This window comes from Scleropages formosus, chromosome 11, assembly GCF_900964775.1.
Source record: "Scleropages formosus chromosome 11, fSclFor1.1, whole genome shotgun sequence".
NCBI classification, from domain to species: domain Eukaryota; kingdom Metazoa; phylum Chordata; class Actinopteri; order Osteoglossiformes; family Osteoglossidae; genus Scleropages; species Scleropages formosus.
The window spans coordinates 10,317,630-10,336,325 of NC_041816.1; the positions used below are offsets into that span (position 1 = coordinate 10,317,630).

An 18,696-nucleotide genomic window follows, 5' to 3' on the forward strand; every position below is an offset into this window, starting at 1 on the left:
TCATTCTCAAAGTGAGAATACAATTTGACAGGCACATGTTTGATGAAACAGCACTCCCCAACTGCAGTTTAACTGGCTCTGAGGTTTGGCTGGGTCCATGTACTCTAAATGCTGTTGATAGGATGCACCTAAATACTGACTGATGGCCTGGGACAGAGTGTGTGAACAGCAGTCTGTAAACCCACCCTCACTTTCATCACTGCCAGTGTCCAGTCTCTATTTTTGCACTGCATAACTGTCACTCACACGTGGCCCAAATGTCCCATGGTTGCATTTACAACCATAACAACATGCACAGGGCTGAAAGCTGTTGTACACTGCAAAGAAACATGTCTTTTTCTGTTGAGAAATAAGCTGTGGAGTGCTAAAATAATTGTTGGCATTCTGCCAGTGAGCAGTGGCTGTGTTGTCAATCTGATGAACAACACAATTATTTCAATGTGATCATTGCATTTTCATGCCAAGCACTAATGATACAGCTTAATTCTCATATAATTATTAAGATTAAACCACACATTATAGTGTACTGCATTTATGTTGTTTTTGACTGGTTCATTCATGACAAAGTATAAGTGCTAGTCCTCACACTAGTGCTTCCACTTATATCGGTAATTAATTCAGGTTAATTGTTAACAGCATAACATTGCATATCTGTGTGTGTAAGGAAATAGAAGCAGAAAAGTTGGTGCTTAATTTATACAGAGGGATGTTGTATTTCATAAAGCCAAGCAGTCTGGGCCAGATAAATCTTTCTATGAAGGTCATATGCAAGAGAACTGGACAGAAATGCTTTTCACATTTGTGAGAAAGAGAGAACTTAGCTAGAACTTAATGTTTCCCTTAGCATTTCATGCATCACCTTTCACAGTTAAAAGTTCCCCTTTTTATACTGCATGAAATATTTACATGATCACATTTAGTGGTGGAGCAAGGACGGCTAGCTCACACACAACCAAGAAAGGATACAAATCGTGAATGCTGTATGCCACTCTACTGACCGTGCAAAAATAAACAGAACCGATCCAGGGGAACAAGCATGGGGTCATGTCTGGTGTATCTCCAGTCTACAGTGACAAATATACAGGAATACTGTGTTTTAGATAAGGTTTACATCTGCTGTATTGTGAAGAAAACCCCTCTCCCCATCAATAATTCAAAGCTCTCCTTGGAATCCAAATGAGTTGTGGAAATAAAAGTGATGATGTTGCCAAGCTGGATAAGAGGCTAGAGAGGTCTAGAAGGGAGGACTCATTGGTTTGTATGTAAGTTCAAACAAGGCACACGTGATACTTTGGCAGCTTTGCTTGTTTCACTAAAATCGAAAATGTAAATCAGCACAGGACCAGCATACAGCAGGGTGAATCTACATGATGAAGATATCAGTCAAAGATGGCTGAAAACTGTTTTTTTGATACTATGAGAGATATAGAAACTGGCAACGATCAGTTGCTTTGAAGTAAGGCTTCCGATAAACAACAAAAGGATGTTTTGCACTGTAATCCAGGTTGTCTAACATCTCATGTTAGAAACATAACTCTGAATAAACTACCAGAAGCATATCTGTAAATTGCTGTCAATGGCAAAAAGACTAGAGGAAACACAGACTGGCCTGTGATCCCTTAGGTGAACATTTCTCTCCCTCAGTTCTCACAGGACCTGCAATTAGATGGGTGTCTACAGGGCTGTAGTTGGAACCAGGTGAAAAGCACTTTCATCTGAACAGGACAGTGGCCAATGGCTCCTTCTGCCCATGGAATGAAAGTTAAACAGGAGTTCGCACATGGGTGGTGTTTGTCTGCACCCTCTCAGGGGAAACTGGCAGCGTAGTAGTTAAAGTTGCTGCCTTTAGACCTAAAGAATGCAGGTTCTAATCCTCTCCCCACCTGTCATACCCTTGAGCATAATGCTTACCCTGAAATTGTCCCAGTAAAGCAACCCAGCTGTATAGATGGGTGAACAATTCTAAGCTGCTTTGGAGAAATGTGTCAGCTAAATGAATAAATGCAAATGGCTATGATCACCCTTCCCAGACTGGCTAGGGTTTGTGCCTTGAGGGGCAGACCTTCTTAGAGTAACAAGGGTAAAGTGAGCATAAAACTATTAAATGTATTACACCATATGTGAGCTGATGTATTTATGACCAAAGGCTAACAAGATTGTCTTCAGGCTCCTTGTTGAAGCATGGGACAGTACAAAGAAAATAACTGTCATCACCTCAACTACTTATTCCTTAAATTACACTGACGGGCTTTTTAATTGCTGAACAAAAATTAAAACTGCCTGCTCATGCATATAAGCACGTTATAATAACAAATTAAATTATGAGTCAACAGATTTAAATACTTGTTAGTACAAATACTAAAATTGTCATTTCAACACTAAAAAAATCTTCATTATGAAAATATTCTGTATTCTTAACGTTCAGATTTGAGAGTAGCTAATTAACACTGTGATTGCTTTCTCTTACGTGATCATTTAGACTAGCTTCTTGTGACGATAAAAAGGTGATCAAAGGGCAAATAAGACCAATGCAAGCTCTTGCATTCAGGCTTTAAAACAGCGTGTGGGTAATTCTTCCTTCTGTTGTTACCTTTATTATGTGTATATCAGCATTCCATAGAGAAAACAGAAGTATTTTTCATCACTCCATACTGCTATGTGAAATTTACATGCAAATAACTAAAGCAGACATATTCAAAATTTAAAGCAGTTTATACAATGGATATAAACTAAAACTTTTTTCTATGGGGGAAAGCCAAACAGCACAAAAATTAATTCTCTATTTGCCAAAATTTGGAGATAAACCATAGTGCAGGAAAGTTATGTAACAGAACAGAAGTGAAAATAAATGCCTGTTAAATCATAATACAGAAATTGCAAGGATTTGACGAGGGTATTTAGTCCAATTATAGTTTCCTGAAACCTTTCGTTCCACAGACATTTCTTATAATTAATTTCAGAAAGGATGTGAGGAAGCAGTAGGAAATTACAATCCAGGGATTCAAGCACAATGAATGCTCAAACTGTTAAATCACTGTGAAACTTTACATTTTGCTATATTCTTATAACACCAGATGCTGTACACATTTGCCAGAAAGTTTGTTAGGAATGCATTCGTTTCATTAAGTGCTCAGATGTTTTAGGTGATAATCTCAGTTGTTCAATGTCCTAGTTTTTCTATTACGTTTCACCGAACAATCAAAGCTGTACTCACAAGAAGAACTTCTCGTCCCAGACTGGGTTGAGATTTCCGAAGATGGTCCTCGTTCTTCTCTTTGTCTTGCCCACTTGCACCGTGACATATGGATCGCTAGAACCAGTCTTGTCCTTAGCTTGAAGACCCTGGGCACATAGCACTAAATTGCAAGAGAAAAACCATAAGTCCTGGGACACCTACAAATACTCTAAATGAGACTATATAAGACCTCACTAAAGTTCATCAAAAAGCTTAAATTTTTATTTTTTAAGTCATATAATTTGATCCTTACGTACTCTCAGTAAAAGTACCTTAATATGCAATGATACAGTATAGTAATAATATGGTGATGGAACTGCACTGTAAAATTGAAAATGAGCATGAAAAATACATGACTGACATTTTGAATTATTCAATGAACATATATTCTTCTGTTACTGGTTACAAGAGACCAGCAAAGACTAATTCATTGGTTGTTTGAACCAGAATTCAACAGATGAATATGACAGAACTACCACAGAAAAAACTTTTCTGGTACAACAAAGGTAGAATGACTAGATACTGCTATAAATACAGTTTATATATATAACATATTATTTAAACATGTGTAATCTCAGTTTATGTAGGGATTGTTCTGTTGACGTAGTGTGTAAAGAATCACATGAACTCAGTTTCTCAAATAAATCTTTCAGGATATGCTACGATAACATAAAATTTACATAGAACAGTACTTTTTTAATTTAAATATTTATACATTACTACTAATAAAATAAATAAAGAGTAAACCATGTGAAGAAAATCACAAATATACACAGTAGCCTTTTATAGTAAAATGTACCCAGTAATATAAATGGACAAATAATTGTAATAACTTGGTACAGAAACCTCACACTGTAATTTGCTGTGGAGAAAAACATCAACTAATGAATAAATAATAATTAAAAAAATAGCTTTAGGAAGAGGTCATGATATTCTATTAAAACTATTTTTTGGCTATTATTACACTGCTGCAAAATATGTACAGCTCTAGACATCTTAATCTACATATAGCACTGTTGAGGAATTAGAAAATGAAGAAACTGAACCAAAAAATGCAATCCAGTACCTTGTAAAAAATTTGTTTTTTTCAGTTGACAACTAACATGCCAGAAGAAGTGTACACTTGACAATATATCACAAACACAGAGACCTGGAAAGTCAGGACAGGTGTTCAGTAAATGGAATCGTGATTCAGTTTCTGCATGACTAGGGTTGATTTCCTTGGTGATCGTAGAGAGTAGCACATGGCAGAATCAATGACTGAAATGTTACTTTGCCTTTGACTTGGCCTCACACACTTTGAGAAGAGAGATGAAATAGTGATGTAGGGAACTAGTATCAAGTAACATTATTTTGCAAACATAAACCTACCTGTGATAGTAATTTTGGCAGACCACTTTGATGTACCCTCCAGCACTGCTTGTTTGGCAGTTTTCAAGTGGTTGGCAAACTCCTCCTTGGAAATCTGGAACATCTCCTGGATGAGCTCAAACACCTCAGGTCGGTTCTTTTCCCTGATCTTCATCCTCTCCTTCATTGCCATGATGATATTCTGGGTTTTGTCCTCAGCCCCGTGCTTGGAACTCTTCTCCACAGCACCTGCAGCGGGAAGGGGCTTCATGTTATCTTTGGAAAGTTCTTGTGGATTAGTGACTATAATGCAGATGTTCAGAGTACAAAAGGCCTTTTTGTTGGTATATGAAACACTGTAGCTGGGCAACCTGCAAATAAAATTTTTAATTATTTTTCATTTTTCTTAGTTTCTTGAGCAGTTTATGAGTATGGTCAATGGCTTGAAATAAAAAAGAATATAAATTAATCATTGACTTTTTAGAACCAATCTCAGTGTGGCAATTCAATTATATAGAAATTAATTACTATATCAAAAAGCTCAAAAAAAATTTAAGGGACAAATCCTTAAAAATTACCTTATGTATACACCCATTAAAATTTTTAACAATAGGACATATTTGGTCTACACATCCAACAGAAAGCATAAGTGAAGATATAGAGTTATTTGTTGGGTACCTCATCAGTGTGAGATAGAAACTGCTATGTGCAGATCATAGATACTAAATGTTTTATACATAACTGCAGTACAAGTCCTGTGAGCTGAACAACATGGTTTTAATTCTGATACACTCCGAATGCCTTCATACTAAAGTACTTGCCTTTTCTATGAAGTACTATAAGGAGAGCACTTGAATTAAACTTCTGCTCTTCATCATATTTTTATTGTTTATATGAATAGAGGCACATTTTTCCAGCAAATGAAAAACTTCACAAATTGGCATATTTAATGGGAAAACAAAAAATAAAAGCACAATAAAGAACATATAGGCAGGGCAAAAAAAACATCAGCTGGAAGTATGATGACAGCTGTTCACTGTGCCAAAATACATTAAAAAATAAATACATTGAAAATACGGTTTCCTTATTTTCCTTATTAAAAGATAAAAAAAATGTAAGAAACAAATCAAAATAAAAAGTATTCCCCTTTTGCTAAAGTACCATTTCAATGTCAAATCAGAGGATACTTAAACTGGGAATGCCAGTATGCCCCTACTATTGACAGTCACCATGTCCTCGTGACTAAAAGATACTAGACTTTCAAGTTTGTGACCTTCTATGCAAAAGCCAATGGTTTAGAAAGAACACACACACACACACACACATCTTCAGAACCGCTTGTCCCATACAGGGTCACGGGGGACCGGAGCCTAACCCGGTAACACAGGGCGTAAGGCCGGAGGGGGAGGGGACACACCCAGGACGGGACGCCAGTCCGCCACAAGGCACCCCAAGCGGGACTCGAACCCCAGACCCACCGGAGAGCAGGACTGTGGTCCAACCCACTGCGCCACCGCGCCCCCTTTAGAAAGAACAACTTCGTTATTTTCATTAAGCCTATGGGTTTCTAAGTCTGTATGTGTGTGTATATCACTGGGCATCCTCTGTGACCATATCTTCACGCCCTTCTTACTCCACACCCTCCTGTTTTAGACAGAAAGATTCAATGTTGCATGTCGTTCCCATGAACAGCAGATGGCCATCAGCTACAGGAAGCTTCCTGAGCTGGTAACAGACCCGCTGGCAGACACACAGTACAATGATGGACACAAGAGTGTCTGGGCGGGTGGGTGGATGAGACTCACGCTGTAGACAGTCTGCATTGAGCAGGTCCTGGCACTTCTCATGACACTTGACGCCGCACTCAGTGCAGCGCATGCCCTGCCGCGCGATGCCCCACAGCAGCCCCTCACACTCGTAGCAGTATGTGGGAGCTGTCGCCGTCCACACTTCAAAGTTGTGTGGTGTTGTGGAGGAGATGGGGTAGATTAAGGCCTGCAGAGTTTTCCTGAGCACGTGAAGTTTCTGGAATGAGAGTGAGAGAATAAGTGGGTAAAATAATTCATGGAGAAGTAATGATCTTATGGTGCAATGATATTTATATCACGGATTCAATAAAATACCAAAAAAGTATGATCTTGCCTTCTTAATAATTATGTTAACAAACAAAACCAAAAAGATTATTAAAACTAAGACAAAAGATTATTACATATAGTTCTTGATTTCTTGCAGGAATTTCTTTCAGAACCTATTTTCAATTTCTTCTGTCACTTTACAGCTTTGTTGGAAACTAGGGAGTTCAGAGCCATGTTTCATTTGAAAAACTACTGTGACAAATATCATTTATCTGTTTAATGTGAATGGTTTACTGTCAAAGTCATTCAATTTGTCTGACTTAGTCATGTGATAATAAGGAAGGATCCCAAGTTATACCTGACATAGACAAGGCCATTGATTTCTATTTAATAAATTTACCTTTGACAAGTATTTGTTCAATACTGCATTTCCTGATCCTGCTTTCTTGGAAGTGGGTTTTATATGTATTCACAGAACATTCTTTCTTGCAGCTTAATGTACCTAGACTGCTTCTTAAAAATTGGTAGATAACTCTAAAATTAAACTCTGAAATTACTGTAAGTGAAGTATCTGCCAGAGAAGCTACAACAGATGTCTGGAATATCTGCGAAAATGAGAGTAAATCATAATGTAACTAAAGACAAAATTGTAATGGTGATTATATTTTAGTACTTACTGTAACAATTTGTTCCCAGTATCACTATATTGCACTCTACTGTAACCATACTTATGGAAGAAAACTTACAACTGCATCCTGGCTGAACCAGCCACAGTTTTGTAAACATTTTTCTTTCTGTTCAAAAAAGCCATGCAAATTCATGTGTTTGGAGGAGGATTATGCTGATGAATAAACAACAGAAGACGTGCAAACACCCACTCAGTAAACAGTCAAGCTACATCACAGTCAAAACTGCCACTCTGCAACGAGTCTATTTACTTTCATATAGCAGATGCTTTCCTCCAAAGAGGCAAATAATTAACTATTATATAGCTGAAGCCTTTTTGTCTAATTCAACTTACAGGGCTAGATAAACTATTCTAAACTCTCCAAAATCCCTTGAATTTGAAAGACCACTTGACCTCAGTAGAGTCATGGTGATCTGGAGCCTGTCCCAGAAGCATTGGGTGCAAGGCTGGGGAGGTACACCCTGGACGGAACGGTAATCCATCTCAGGGTTGCCACACATACATACACTCAAAATTCACACAGTACAGGTATTGCATGACCCATCCACCTGAGCTGCATCTCTTTGGATTGTGGGAGGAAACCAGAGCACCCAGAGGAAAATCATGTGAACAACAGAGAGAACAAGGGCACTCCACACAGTCTGAGCTGAATTCAGGCCCACAGTCAAACCTATAGCCTGGGGCTATCCACTGTGCCTCCTTATATTGAACCCAGAAGAGTTTTGACAAAACAGTCACTTTATTTTCTACACAACGCATAGCATAGTGCATGAGGTTTGAGGGACCTGAGCTATTTCATATAAGCACAGATGGAAACAAGAAAGCCACAGTAACAAGAATACACATTTACTCTGCCTAAAGACCACTGTTCCCCTGGGTAACCTTAACTCACACCAAGATGAATAAAATTAGAGTTTTTTTAGTATCTCTGACACAACATGTATATATTACACACATACACACACTTTCTGAACCGCTTGTCCCATACAGGGTCGCGGGGAACCAGAGCCTACCCGACAACACAGGGCGTAACGCCGGAGACACACCCAGGACAGGACGCCCGTCCGTCACAAGGTACCCCACGTGGGACTCGAACCCCAGACCCACTAGAGAGCAGGACCTGGTCCAACCCACCGCACCACCACGTCCCCTGCCAGACACACACACATTGAGTGAAACTGCTTGTCCCAGGCAGGGTCGCGGTGAGCCAAAGCCTAACCCGGCAACACGGCGCAAGGCTGGAGGGGGAGGGGACACAGCCAGGATGGGACGCCAGGCCGTCACAAGGCACCCCAAGCAGGACTTCAACCCCAGACCCACCAGAGAGCAGGCACAGGCCAAACCCGCTGCACTACCGCACCCCCGCATATGGGTACATTACATTTTAGTGTTTCTAAGCTCCCATTAACTGATGAGAGTCCACCAGCCATAGTAAGAAAGAGAATCTTCCTACAAGTCTAACTCAGACTGGCACCTTTGACACAGATGCATGCCAGACTGTCTTTTAAAGCTGCCTTTTAATCAACAGTGATGATAACCAGTGCAGTGCTGGGCATCAGCACCAAAAGCCCAGAAGTGCACTGGAGATTTGACCGCATCAGTCTTATTTATTTATTTATTTTACACTTTGAAGTAATTGTGGCTGACACAGTGTGGATGGAGTTATATCCCTGACACTTATATTATTGATCCAGGTCTGCAGCCAAGATCGACTGGGTTTCCTGTGATGGAAAACAATATCAGTACTGGTGCCATCTGCATGTTATCAGTGCAACCAGGATGCCTTACTGTAACAGACAGCAAAAGGCATGCAGACCTAAATAAAATGCATTCTGTACACAATAGGAGCCAGGAGGTATTGCCAAAGAGTGAAGAAAAAACACCCAATTTAAGGCCATTTAATTGTCAGCCACAAAATTAATTAGGGATACAACTGGATTCATTTACCAAAATATTTAGTATTCCTTAAGTATTTCAGTAGATGCTTTATGATCTCTGAATATAGAATAGACTGAATACATTTAGTGCAGAGCTGCACAGCCTTCATTGTTATGCTATAGACAAAATTTGCAATATTAACCTCTACAAACTCCCAAATTCACAAATGGAACATAAATATGCAACAGAAACATGTCAAACAATATATGACCGATAACAGCAACCTTTCTCTTTTTGTCAACCTGTACATGTACATTCATGCGTTTGAAAGACCCTTTCCCCAAAGCAACATACAATTAAAAGTAAACAAATGTGCATTTCACAATAAATAGGTTTAGATGCAGACATATGACTGTCAAAGCTTAGTAAGTTTATCCAACACCACTCTTTAATGTTCTGCAGATCTTTAAAGTGTCTCACAGGCCATAACTTTTAATTTCAGGGGAGAGTGTATTGCAACATGCTTGGCCCAAAGTAGTACAGACTGGACCATCACCTTTTCACAGCATGAAAACTGTCTGTTATGCACTCATGCAGGGTTCAAGGAGTGACCAGGGTGACCAGAGTCTTTGAGTCTGGGTGACCAGACTCAAATAATTACATTAAAACAAAACCTCTAGCCATCAACTCCAAGCATTCCTCAAACAAATATTCTAAAGGTCCCACTAACGCCTGTTTTTTCACAGTTTGTGCTTTTTTTGTCTAGGACAACCTTTTACAGAGTGTTTCATTATCTGATTGGCTGCACCTGGTGCTCATTGTCCCTTTAGTGGCTTCCCCGAACGTAGTTGGCCAAGTTGGAGTCTATTACAGAGTTTTTATTTAACACTGGAACCCTGAAGCATGACAAAGTTAGAGTCTATAAAGTGTTCAGTAGGGTTCATAGTCTCAATATTTCAATGAGAAAATGCATATCCTGAGGTTATTCATTAACAAACATGACAGCCTGTCCTTCTTTAGGGACCAAATAGATTTGCTGCCTAAATCAAATGATTCTGATGCAATCTTTGCTGCAAAACTCCATTACAGCATTATGCGCTTTAAACTGAAAACTGTTTTATTTATTAAGAAAGTAAGTGATGTTTCAAATCACTTCCAATCAATTAATGCAAGTACTGCTGGAGGTCAGCGAAATGGAAGACAAACTCTCCTTTTCATTGATTGAGGCTTCCAGGACCCTGTGCTGCTCTGGCTGCTCTTCAACCCAGAGGAGTTTACATAATTAAACGAGGAAGGCTGTCAGCAAAGAATGCCGCTGTTCCCATCTTGGGTTACACTTTACACAAAGGGTGCTGACCACACTACTTCTTAAAAATGCCCGTTCAAAAGTCCACTGAGCTTTAACTACGTGTAGGTATTTATAAAATAATTTAGAAAATCTATACAGAAGCATCATTAGTGTATGCTGTAGTGACATAGTTAACTGAAAAGGTACTGAAAAGAATTTTACATTCAATAACATTTTCTGCAAGTTTGTCAAATTGCTGATCTTTGCAAGAAATGTAATTTGGCCAGCAATCTACAAAGTATTTATAGCACTCCTTGCCTTAATAATTTTATAGGAAAAAAGTCACTACAAACTGACCCTGAAGCCTTTAGCTGCCTTGACTATTTGCCTGGATCAGCCCATGGCCTATGATGTGTGTGTGTATATAAATATAAAATATGGCTCATGTTATATTTTTCATATTCTCTACCCTCTGTAGCCAAGACACTCGGTTACTGGAAAATGAGCAACATTAATATTGTATACGTACCAGGTCTTCATTATTTAGGGTGGATCTGGTGACAAGAGCAAATGAAATGCCTGCCTTTCGAGCAGCCAATGTCTACAAAAAATGACAAAGGTGTAACCAAATGAATGCAGTTTAACCTGAAAGATCTGGACAAAAAGAAAAGATCCTAAAACTGTTTAATTGATTGTGTCTGTAATTGACAAGACAGTTGGCAAATTTTTAATTTCTTAACTGCTACTGCTGCTTCACATACAATGCCATAAAAAAACCTTGCTAAAATTTAGAACATTAAACTCATAATACTGGGATTTCATCTTGTGCTCTGATTGAATTTATGATATTCTCTGTCATCAGCCACAAAAATACTTCAATGGAAGACAAAACCCATTAGGGCTACATTAAGATATTAAAATGTATCTTAATTATTTCTTCAGCTGTTTTAATATGTCTTTTATGTTTTCCACACATGGAATAGAAACTGGATTCAGTGAGGCAGCAAGGGTATTGGGTTATTTCAGAGCTACTGCACTTCCAAGTTTATTTGTTCATATTTTCTGCCTTTTCAGAGTTTGTACACTCATTATAATCACTTTGGATATGTGTGTGTTTTATTAGATTAAAAAAAATGGCTAAACAGATTTTGTGAACTTACAGAAAACCAATAATTTATACATGAAGAAAAGGATGGATATAAGGTCTTTTGTAAATTATATAACAATACTTACCAATGCCTAAGAAATCCAGAGTCAGAATTAAATGGGGAGAAAAAAGATAGAGATTAAATCCAGTAGGGAATGATTACAAATCAGCAGTTCAGCACAGCAAGGATGTGTTGGTGCAGAGTGCATAGATGTCTTTGTAGCCATGCACAAAATATTTACACGGGAGCACATAAAGTCCCCTTTTACATATAATCATAAAGCAGTTGTCCATGCACATCTTAAAATACAAACTTCAACACATGCTTTGCAATACTTTAGAATTAAAATGAGAATCTGAAATATTTCTGCTGTCTAATCTGCACGTCTGAGGGACACAAACAGACAGTGGAAAGTCAAATACTGATCTGTTGCACTGGTAGCAGTAAAATACTGACCCAGTCATACTGAGACTTCAGTTTCGGTCTCAAAGGTATAAAGCAGTAGTGTTACATTCTTTAGACCAAGGGTAAGTAAAGAGGAATGCAGGCATTGACAGCTGACAATATTATATGTCTTTACCATCTGCCCTGTATCTACAGCCAAATTATGGTAAAGAACTGTGAGAGAAGCCAAAAGCTTCCGAAGCCAGTGTATACAAGTGAGGATAACAACAACTCCCACATGAACATGTGTGTTGATGTTTTTCAGACATGCACTTCAATTGCTGAGGTTTCTGCAGGCATTAAAATAACCTGTGTGTGTTCATTTCTTCTGAGAACTTATTGGAAACGTAGTACAGATTTTACATCTCATCATCCGCCTATCCCAAACTCTTTCGCTACTGCTGCATTTGAACAATTTTATAGCCCATTGTGGACACTGAGGAACAGAAATGAGGAAATAAGCCCAAATTCAACCCTTTATTTTAATTACATGTATTAATGTAGCTGATGTTTTTCTCCAAAGCGACTTACAATGTTAGGCTACTTACAATTATTTACCCATTTATTCAGCTGGGTGATTTTTTACCTGGAGCAATTTAGGTTAAGTACCTTGCTCAAGGGTACTACAGTTTCAGGTGTGATTTCAACCTGCGATCTTTGAGTCCAATGGCAGCAGCTTTAACCAGTACACTACCAGCTGTCCCCATTCAGGGGAACAAAGGGCTCCCTCAGTTTTTACACTTTGATTTCAATGTCTTTCCACAGTTGAATTTAAAATCCTCAGTTACAGTATATTTTTGGGTAGAGTTGTCAGCATTTCAAATTTAATATTGATATTGAAGTTTCACAAAGCATTGGAAGTTAACCAAACATTAGCTGATTTGAAATCTGACAACTCACTGAAAAAATATCTCCCATAGTCATTATGGGTCAACATATGCATGGTATAGCTTGATAGCTGTACATGTGCACTCCAAAATCAGAAGACAACCAATACTTACCAAATTGTTGTAATTTTTTATTCATGGGAGATGTGACAAACACAGTGTGAACTCAAGTCCTTAAATGTTTAACATCATACCTATAAATATTAAACTGCAAAGTAATAATTATGGTCCTGCTTTATTCTGTTTGCATCATAGACAATTGAGTAAGTACATGCTACAAGTAATGAAAAATTTGCTAATAAACTGGTAATTATACAAAAGGATGCAAAAATTACTGTTGTTTTTCACTGAAGCATATTTAATGTAAGAAGTTTTACTTTTGACATTTTTTTGCTGAACTAGATACATATACTGCAACAGTTTAAAATAATAAGAACTGTATAGAACAGTACAAAAGGACTTTGTAATATTCTAAAATAATGCACTATTACAAAAATTTTATTTAAAATGATAATGAAGAAATCTGTAGCAGGCAAACAGGAAGTCACTGTTGTTATATATAACGTAGCACAAAGAGAAATAAATGACACATAAATCAAAAATAACCTTGTTTAGGTGGATAACTCACCAGGTCTCGGACAATAGGCACGGTCCTCTTGCGCCGTAAATCTGGCATGCTGTCGATACCATAAAGTATGCTGCCGGGCCTGGTGAGGAAGACAGATTTAGACAGATTTAGTGTGTATTAATATCATAATAATGCTGTGCAGTGGAAGACAGAGCAGGACTAAAAAGGATCGTTTAATTTACTGCACTGGCAAACAGCATTAGGCCATATGTCATTTTCTTTTTCTCACTTGACTTTTCCCCGAAACACCAATCTGGCAGCACATGCCACCTGCATGAGGTTGACAAGCTTGTACAGGACAAAGGGACATGAAGACTGGCTTCTTCTCAATGACACTTAACACTTTAAATAGAACTCCTCGGATACTAAGAGTATGCCTGAACAATGCATAGCTAGCTGCAGGGATGCTTCTCCAGAGATGCACATGTGTCTGAGACAGTAAACCCAGCATTAGGGTTAGGAAGGTTAACTGTAGAGATGTTCACTGGGTGTCTTGAGATGAATGTTTGATTTTTGAAGATCCAATTTTTTTTTTCTGTTCATTTTTAATTGTATTACCTTCACTTGTCTATTTTCAAAAATTTCTTTTATTGAGTGAAAGCCACCTACATTTCCATGTCCAGAAATTAGATGGTCCTAAAACATGCCAAAACGTAGTAATATTTTGTGGAGACAGTGTATTTTTACCCGTCCTGGGTGTGTCCCCTCCCCCTCTGGCCTTACGCCCTGTGTTACCGGGTAGGCTCCGGTTCCCCGTGACCCTGTATGGGACAAGCGGTTCTGAAAATGTGTGTGTGTGTGTGTGTGTGTATTTTTACTTTGAGTGTTTTGTTTATTATAGCTATACATAGACTTTTACAGAACCTACTTGGGGGGGTACATTCATATTATTTTGGATTTACTATGAACATACTATATGGATTTACTATATAGATTGACTTTTTGACTATATAGATAATAAGGCAAACTAGCCAGATGCAGATGAATTTTGAACATGTTGTTGTAAGTTAATGAAGGAACTTTTGTGTAAAACACCGCATCCTCGATGTTTCTTTCCTCATGCCCCATGCTTCCTATGTGCGGTTGATGAAAATGGAATAAATACAGCCCTTTAATTACTTCTTAGGGGGTGCGGTGGCGCAGTGGGTTGGACCACGGTCCTGCTCCCCAGTAGGTCTGGGGTTCGAGTCCCGCTTAGGGTGCCTTGTGATGGACTGGTGTCCTGTCCTGGGTGTGTTCCCTCCCCCTCTGGCCTTACGCCCTGTGTTCCCGGGTAGGCTCTGGTTCCCCGTGACCCCGTATGGGACAAGCGGTTCCGAAAGTGTGTGTAATTACTTCTTAATTCATCAGAAATGTATCTGAGAATTTTACAGAAGTTGGCATGTGGAAAACATCAATGAATGTCTGTATTATTAAGCTTTTAATGACTAACATAGTGGCTGGATTTATAAACAAATGATTTTAAAAACAGACTTTCAGTCCCAGGTGTGTTCATAAGTTGAGAACACAGCCTATACAGGTATCTATACACAAGTAATACCAGTCAAAAGTTTGAATACTCTTGCTGGAAACTAGCTTTTTATTTTTTTGTTTTTTACAAGACTTCTGGTTTCAGGTGGAAATCAGCTGTCATTTCTGCTGTGACAATTTCCAGAGATTATCATTGTCCATTTCCTCATTATCTCTCTCTCCACCGCTGTAGGAGTCTTTGCTCTGCCAAGGCTTTTATTGCCCAGTGAGAAGCCCAAGGCTGTACTAGTACCCTGTGGTATCGCTGTCGCTCACAATGTGCAGGTTTTCAGACAGCTCATCTGTGTCCCACTGCGATGTTGATGGGTGCTGTTCCCATGACGTACCCTGCAGGGTTCCTGTTTGTCACTAATAGTCTCACTAACTAGTGCTACACACTTCTCCAGTTTACTCTCATACTGTATGTAAAAGTCAAATTTTGAACAATCTCAAAAGACTTACACAATCCAGACATGTCTTGTAGGCAAAAAGGAAAACTTATACATCACTCATGTTAACTGACTTGAATCAGATGTTCATGAAAGAGTGACTTCAACATCCCCAAACCAAGAGATGTTTGCCAGTATATTATCAACATGGTTAAATTCCTTGTTATCAGCGTACGACTGCCAGATCATTTCACCTTGCTATTGCTTTGTGGATAACATGATATATAAACACATCACTGCAGCATCATGAAGGCTGATGGTCGGGTATGGAAGCTGGGTGTTCAGTACACCCTCTCCATCAAAGCAATGTTCAGTGTCACAGACATATCGTTTCTTAACCAAAGCAACTGTCTTGACTGTGTCAAACTGAGCTCCAAAGCTACTATACAACAGCATGTGTGTTGTTAATTTTGAAATAAAATTACCTTTGACTTAATCCTTTTAAGCAATAGTGTTAGACTACGGCCTATTCAGAACCCAGCTCAAATGAACCCTCAAGGCTGACCACCACTTTAGGTTCAGTTTTTTTTGTTCCTACCTGAGAAACTTTTGCTGTCCTCCTACGTTGGTGTTTATTAACATAATGCTATGGCTGCACTCTATATTTCAGATCCTATGCCTCCTTTCTCCAGTACTGTTGCTGCATTAGAAAACTCCACAAACTTTAAAATTGATTGTTGCTTTAGAGTCCTTTCAAATGCCACTGAAACTATATATATATATATATATAGTAAATTCTTAAAGATTCACAAATTCTTCAGTTATATTCCTAATTAAAGTGTCTCTTTATTACATTATGTCTGTTGACACCAAATGTCAGAGTCACAATGTCACAAAAAACCTCCTCTTTTTTATCATTACAAAAAAGCTTTTAAGGTATATGAAGAATTTATCCTCATTTTCTCAGTCATTCATGCTCATGAATGTGCCTACTTTTAAAACCAAACACCAAACAAAATGTAAAAAAGAGCCCAGTAATTTAATTTAAACAACAACCTGCAGGGTCGGTGACACAAGTTTTACAGGAAATGAGGAGAATTATGGTATACTAATGAATGTCTTTTTTTGATGTTCTGATAAAGGCTGTAATATTCTTGAGTCTGCTTAAGGTGAATATATAATTACTTTGCCAATAATATGTCTCTTGTATGCTTTTTTAATATTTAATATTACAAATCCATATGTTCCCAAAGGAGAGAAAAAAAGAGCTAAACAAAATCAGTATCACTCACCCTCCAGTGCCTTGAAGTTTTGATGGATCCGCCTGGAAGAAGCAACAGAAAATATGATTCAGAGGGCTCTTTGTGGAATTTTAGGTGATTTTACAATCATATACCTTGAGTTATAATATTTCAAAACAGATATATATTCAATGCTTCTCGTACAAGTTGAATATGATAAAGAATATCAGGAAGTCAGTTCAAATCTTATGAGAAAAAGGAAATCATATGATGTACAAATGCAGGGTGTGCTGTGCAAAAAGTCCAGGTAATTGTTTCTCTAGAGAGGAGCCTCCTTTTTCATTATTCATTCTAAAGATACATTGCAATTAGAGTTTTTCGAGTTATGTAGCCATTTAACCACATATTTTTCAGTGAAGCATAAACATATTATTGTTTAACTGCAGAATGTCTGTAAATTTCATGTGAGATTCACTGAAATTATATTAATATTACTTTGGAAACTTTGTTAGCTGCTACACCCTGATAATGTTTCAGTAACTTTATTTCCTACAGTGCAGGCCCACTTTCATCAAAATGTTGTGTAACACTGTGAAATGTTTGTGCTAACTGAATAAACACTCTCATATCACTCTGCTGAAAATTTTTCTGACACATCCAGTACATGACCACTCATAAAATATATCTGAGCACATCTAGGTTGAAAACCAAAAACAACAATGAAAAATTAGACTTAATGAAAACAATCACATGACAGAACATGCTGCACTATGATAGCCACATACTCAAATAGAGACAAGAGAGAAAATGGAAACATGAATAACAGCAATTAAAAAACCTGGGTGTCCAAAGCAGCGCTATCTGAAAGAGAATCATGGAGAAAGGAGTGAAAATATTAGAAAGGAAAATTATTTCATATAGCAAATAAATATTTATTTATATATAAAGCTAAATCCTGGTGAATTTTTTGTTCAAGAAAGGCATGTGCAATTGAAGATAAAGATTGATTGATGATGAAATAACTCCAAGAGAAATAACTTTATATAAAAAGTGAATGAAATAAATTCATAGTAGACCAATGCTACTTTTCCTTCACAAGAAGACAATAATACTGTACATAGTTAAGCATGTACATTAAAATTACCATTGAAATGTCAACATTTTGACAAAACATCAGTTATTAGCCTACTGAATGCACATTTTAGCTACCTCTACAAATTACATATGATTCACTTAACACACAAAGAACCCTCCACTGACCATTAGAATATTGGAACAATATTGAAATATTGGTCATTTAAAGTCCTATTGATACCAGTTCTCAAGACACACTGCATTATGTAGAAACCCCAGAATCTGTTTTCACACAATGTAATCCTTAAATAATGCCTATGAAATACTGCAAAGTGTTGCGGTACATGAACCAGTGTTCGATAAAGTCAGTGACATTGAAGCCAGAAAAACAAATGCTATGTATACCCAAAAAGTAAATGAATTCAAGAAAACATAATGATTCTTAAAACAAAAGGTCAAAAGTATTGCCAGTAGCGATATTACAAACTAACAAAGAATTGTTATGGTCAAGACATAACAGGCAAGGATTGTCACGAAACTTATATATCATGGTTTCCTAGAGGACCTCTATCTGTAACCTCTTTGTGTTTGAAAACCTTAGGGTCATATCAGTGACAAAGTGCATTCATAATTTTATCTTGATTAATGCATTTATTTAAACCAAACTTCTGCATTTATCATTTTTGAACTGATATAATATATTAACTGGAACATGTGAGTCACATTCACAACTAGACTTTCACTAGTTATTCATTTCTGATGTCTTCATGGACAGTATCTAGTGCAGGGGAAACCTATCTGAGAAGGAAACAAAAATTTGTAGTCAGACAAACAAAAAATTCAAAAAACTATTTGCCCATAC

General features: G+C 37.7%; 1 protein-coding gene across 5 annotated transcripts in view; it reads right to left on the minus strand.

Annotated features, from left to right (window-relative positions):
• The window catches only part of unc13c (unc-13 homolog C (C. elegans)), a 91,170-nt gene that overhangs the window by 58,470 nt on the left and 14,004 nt on the right, over positions 1 to 18,696 (minus strand). For all 5 annotated transcript variants that reach the window (XM_018739603.2, XM_018739606.2, XM_018739605.2 and 2 more), the window contains exons 3-10: positions 17,599 to 17,621; positions 16,812 to 16,843; positions 13,622 to 13,700; positions 11,748 to 11,753; positions 11,044 to 11,115; positions 6,391 to 6,610; positions 4,607 to 4,834; positions 3,215 to 3,356 (exon numbers count right to left, since the gene is read on the minus strand). In XM_018739603.2, the coding sequence (XP_018595119.2) occupies positions 3,215 to 3,356; positions 4,607 to 4,834; positions 6,391 to 6,610; positions 11,044 to 11,115; positions 11,748 to 11,753; positions 13,622 to 13,700; positions 16,812 to 16,843; positions 17,599 to 17,621 (802 nt within the window). The remainder of the gene's footprint in view (positions 1 to 3,214; positions 3,357 to 4,606; positions 4,835 to 6,390; positions 6,611 to 11,043; positions 11,116 to 11,747; positions 11,754 to 13,621; positions 13,701 to 16,811; positions 16,844 to 17,598; positions 17,622 to 18,696) is intronic.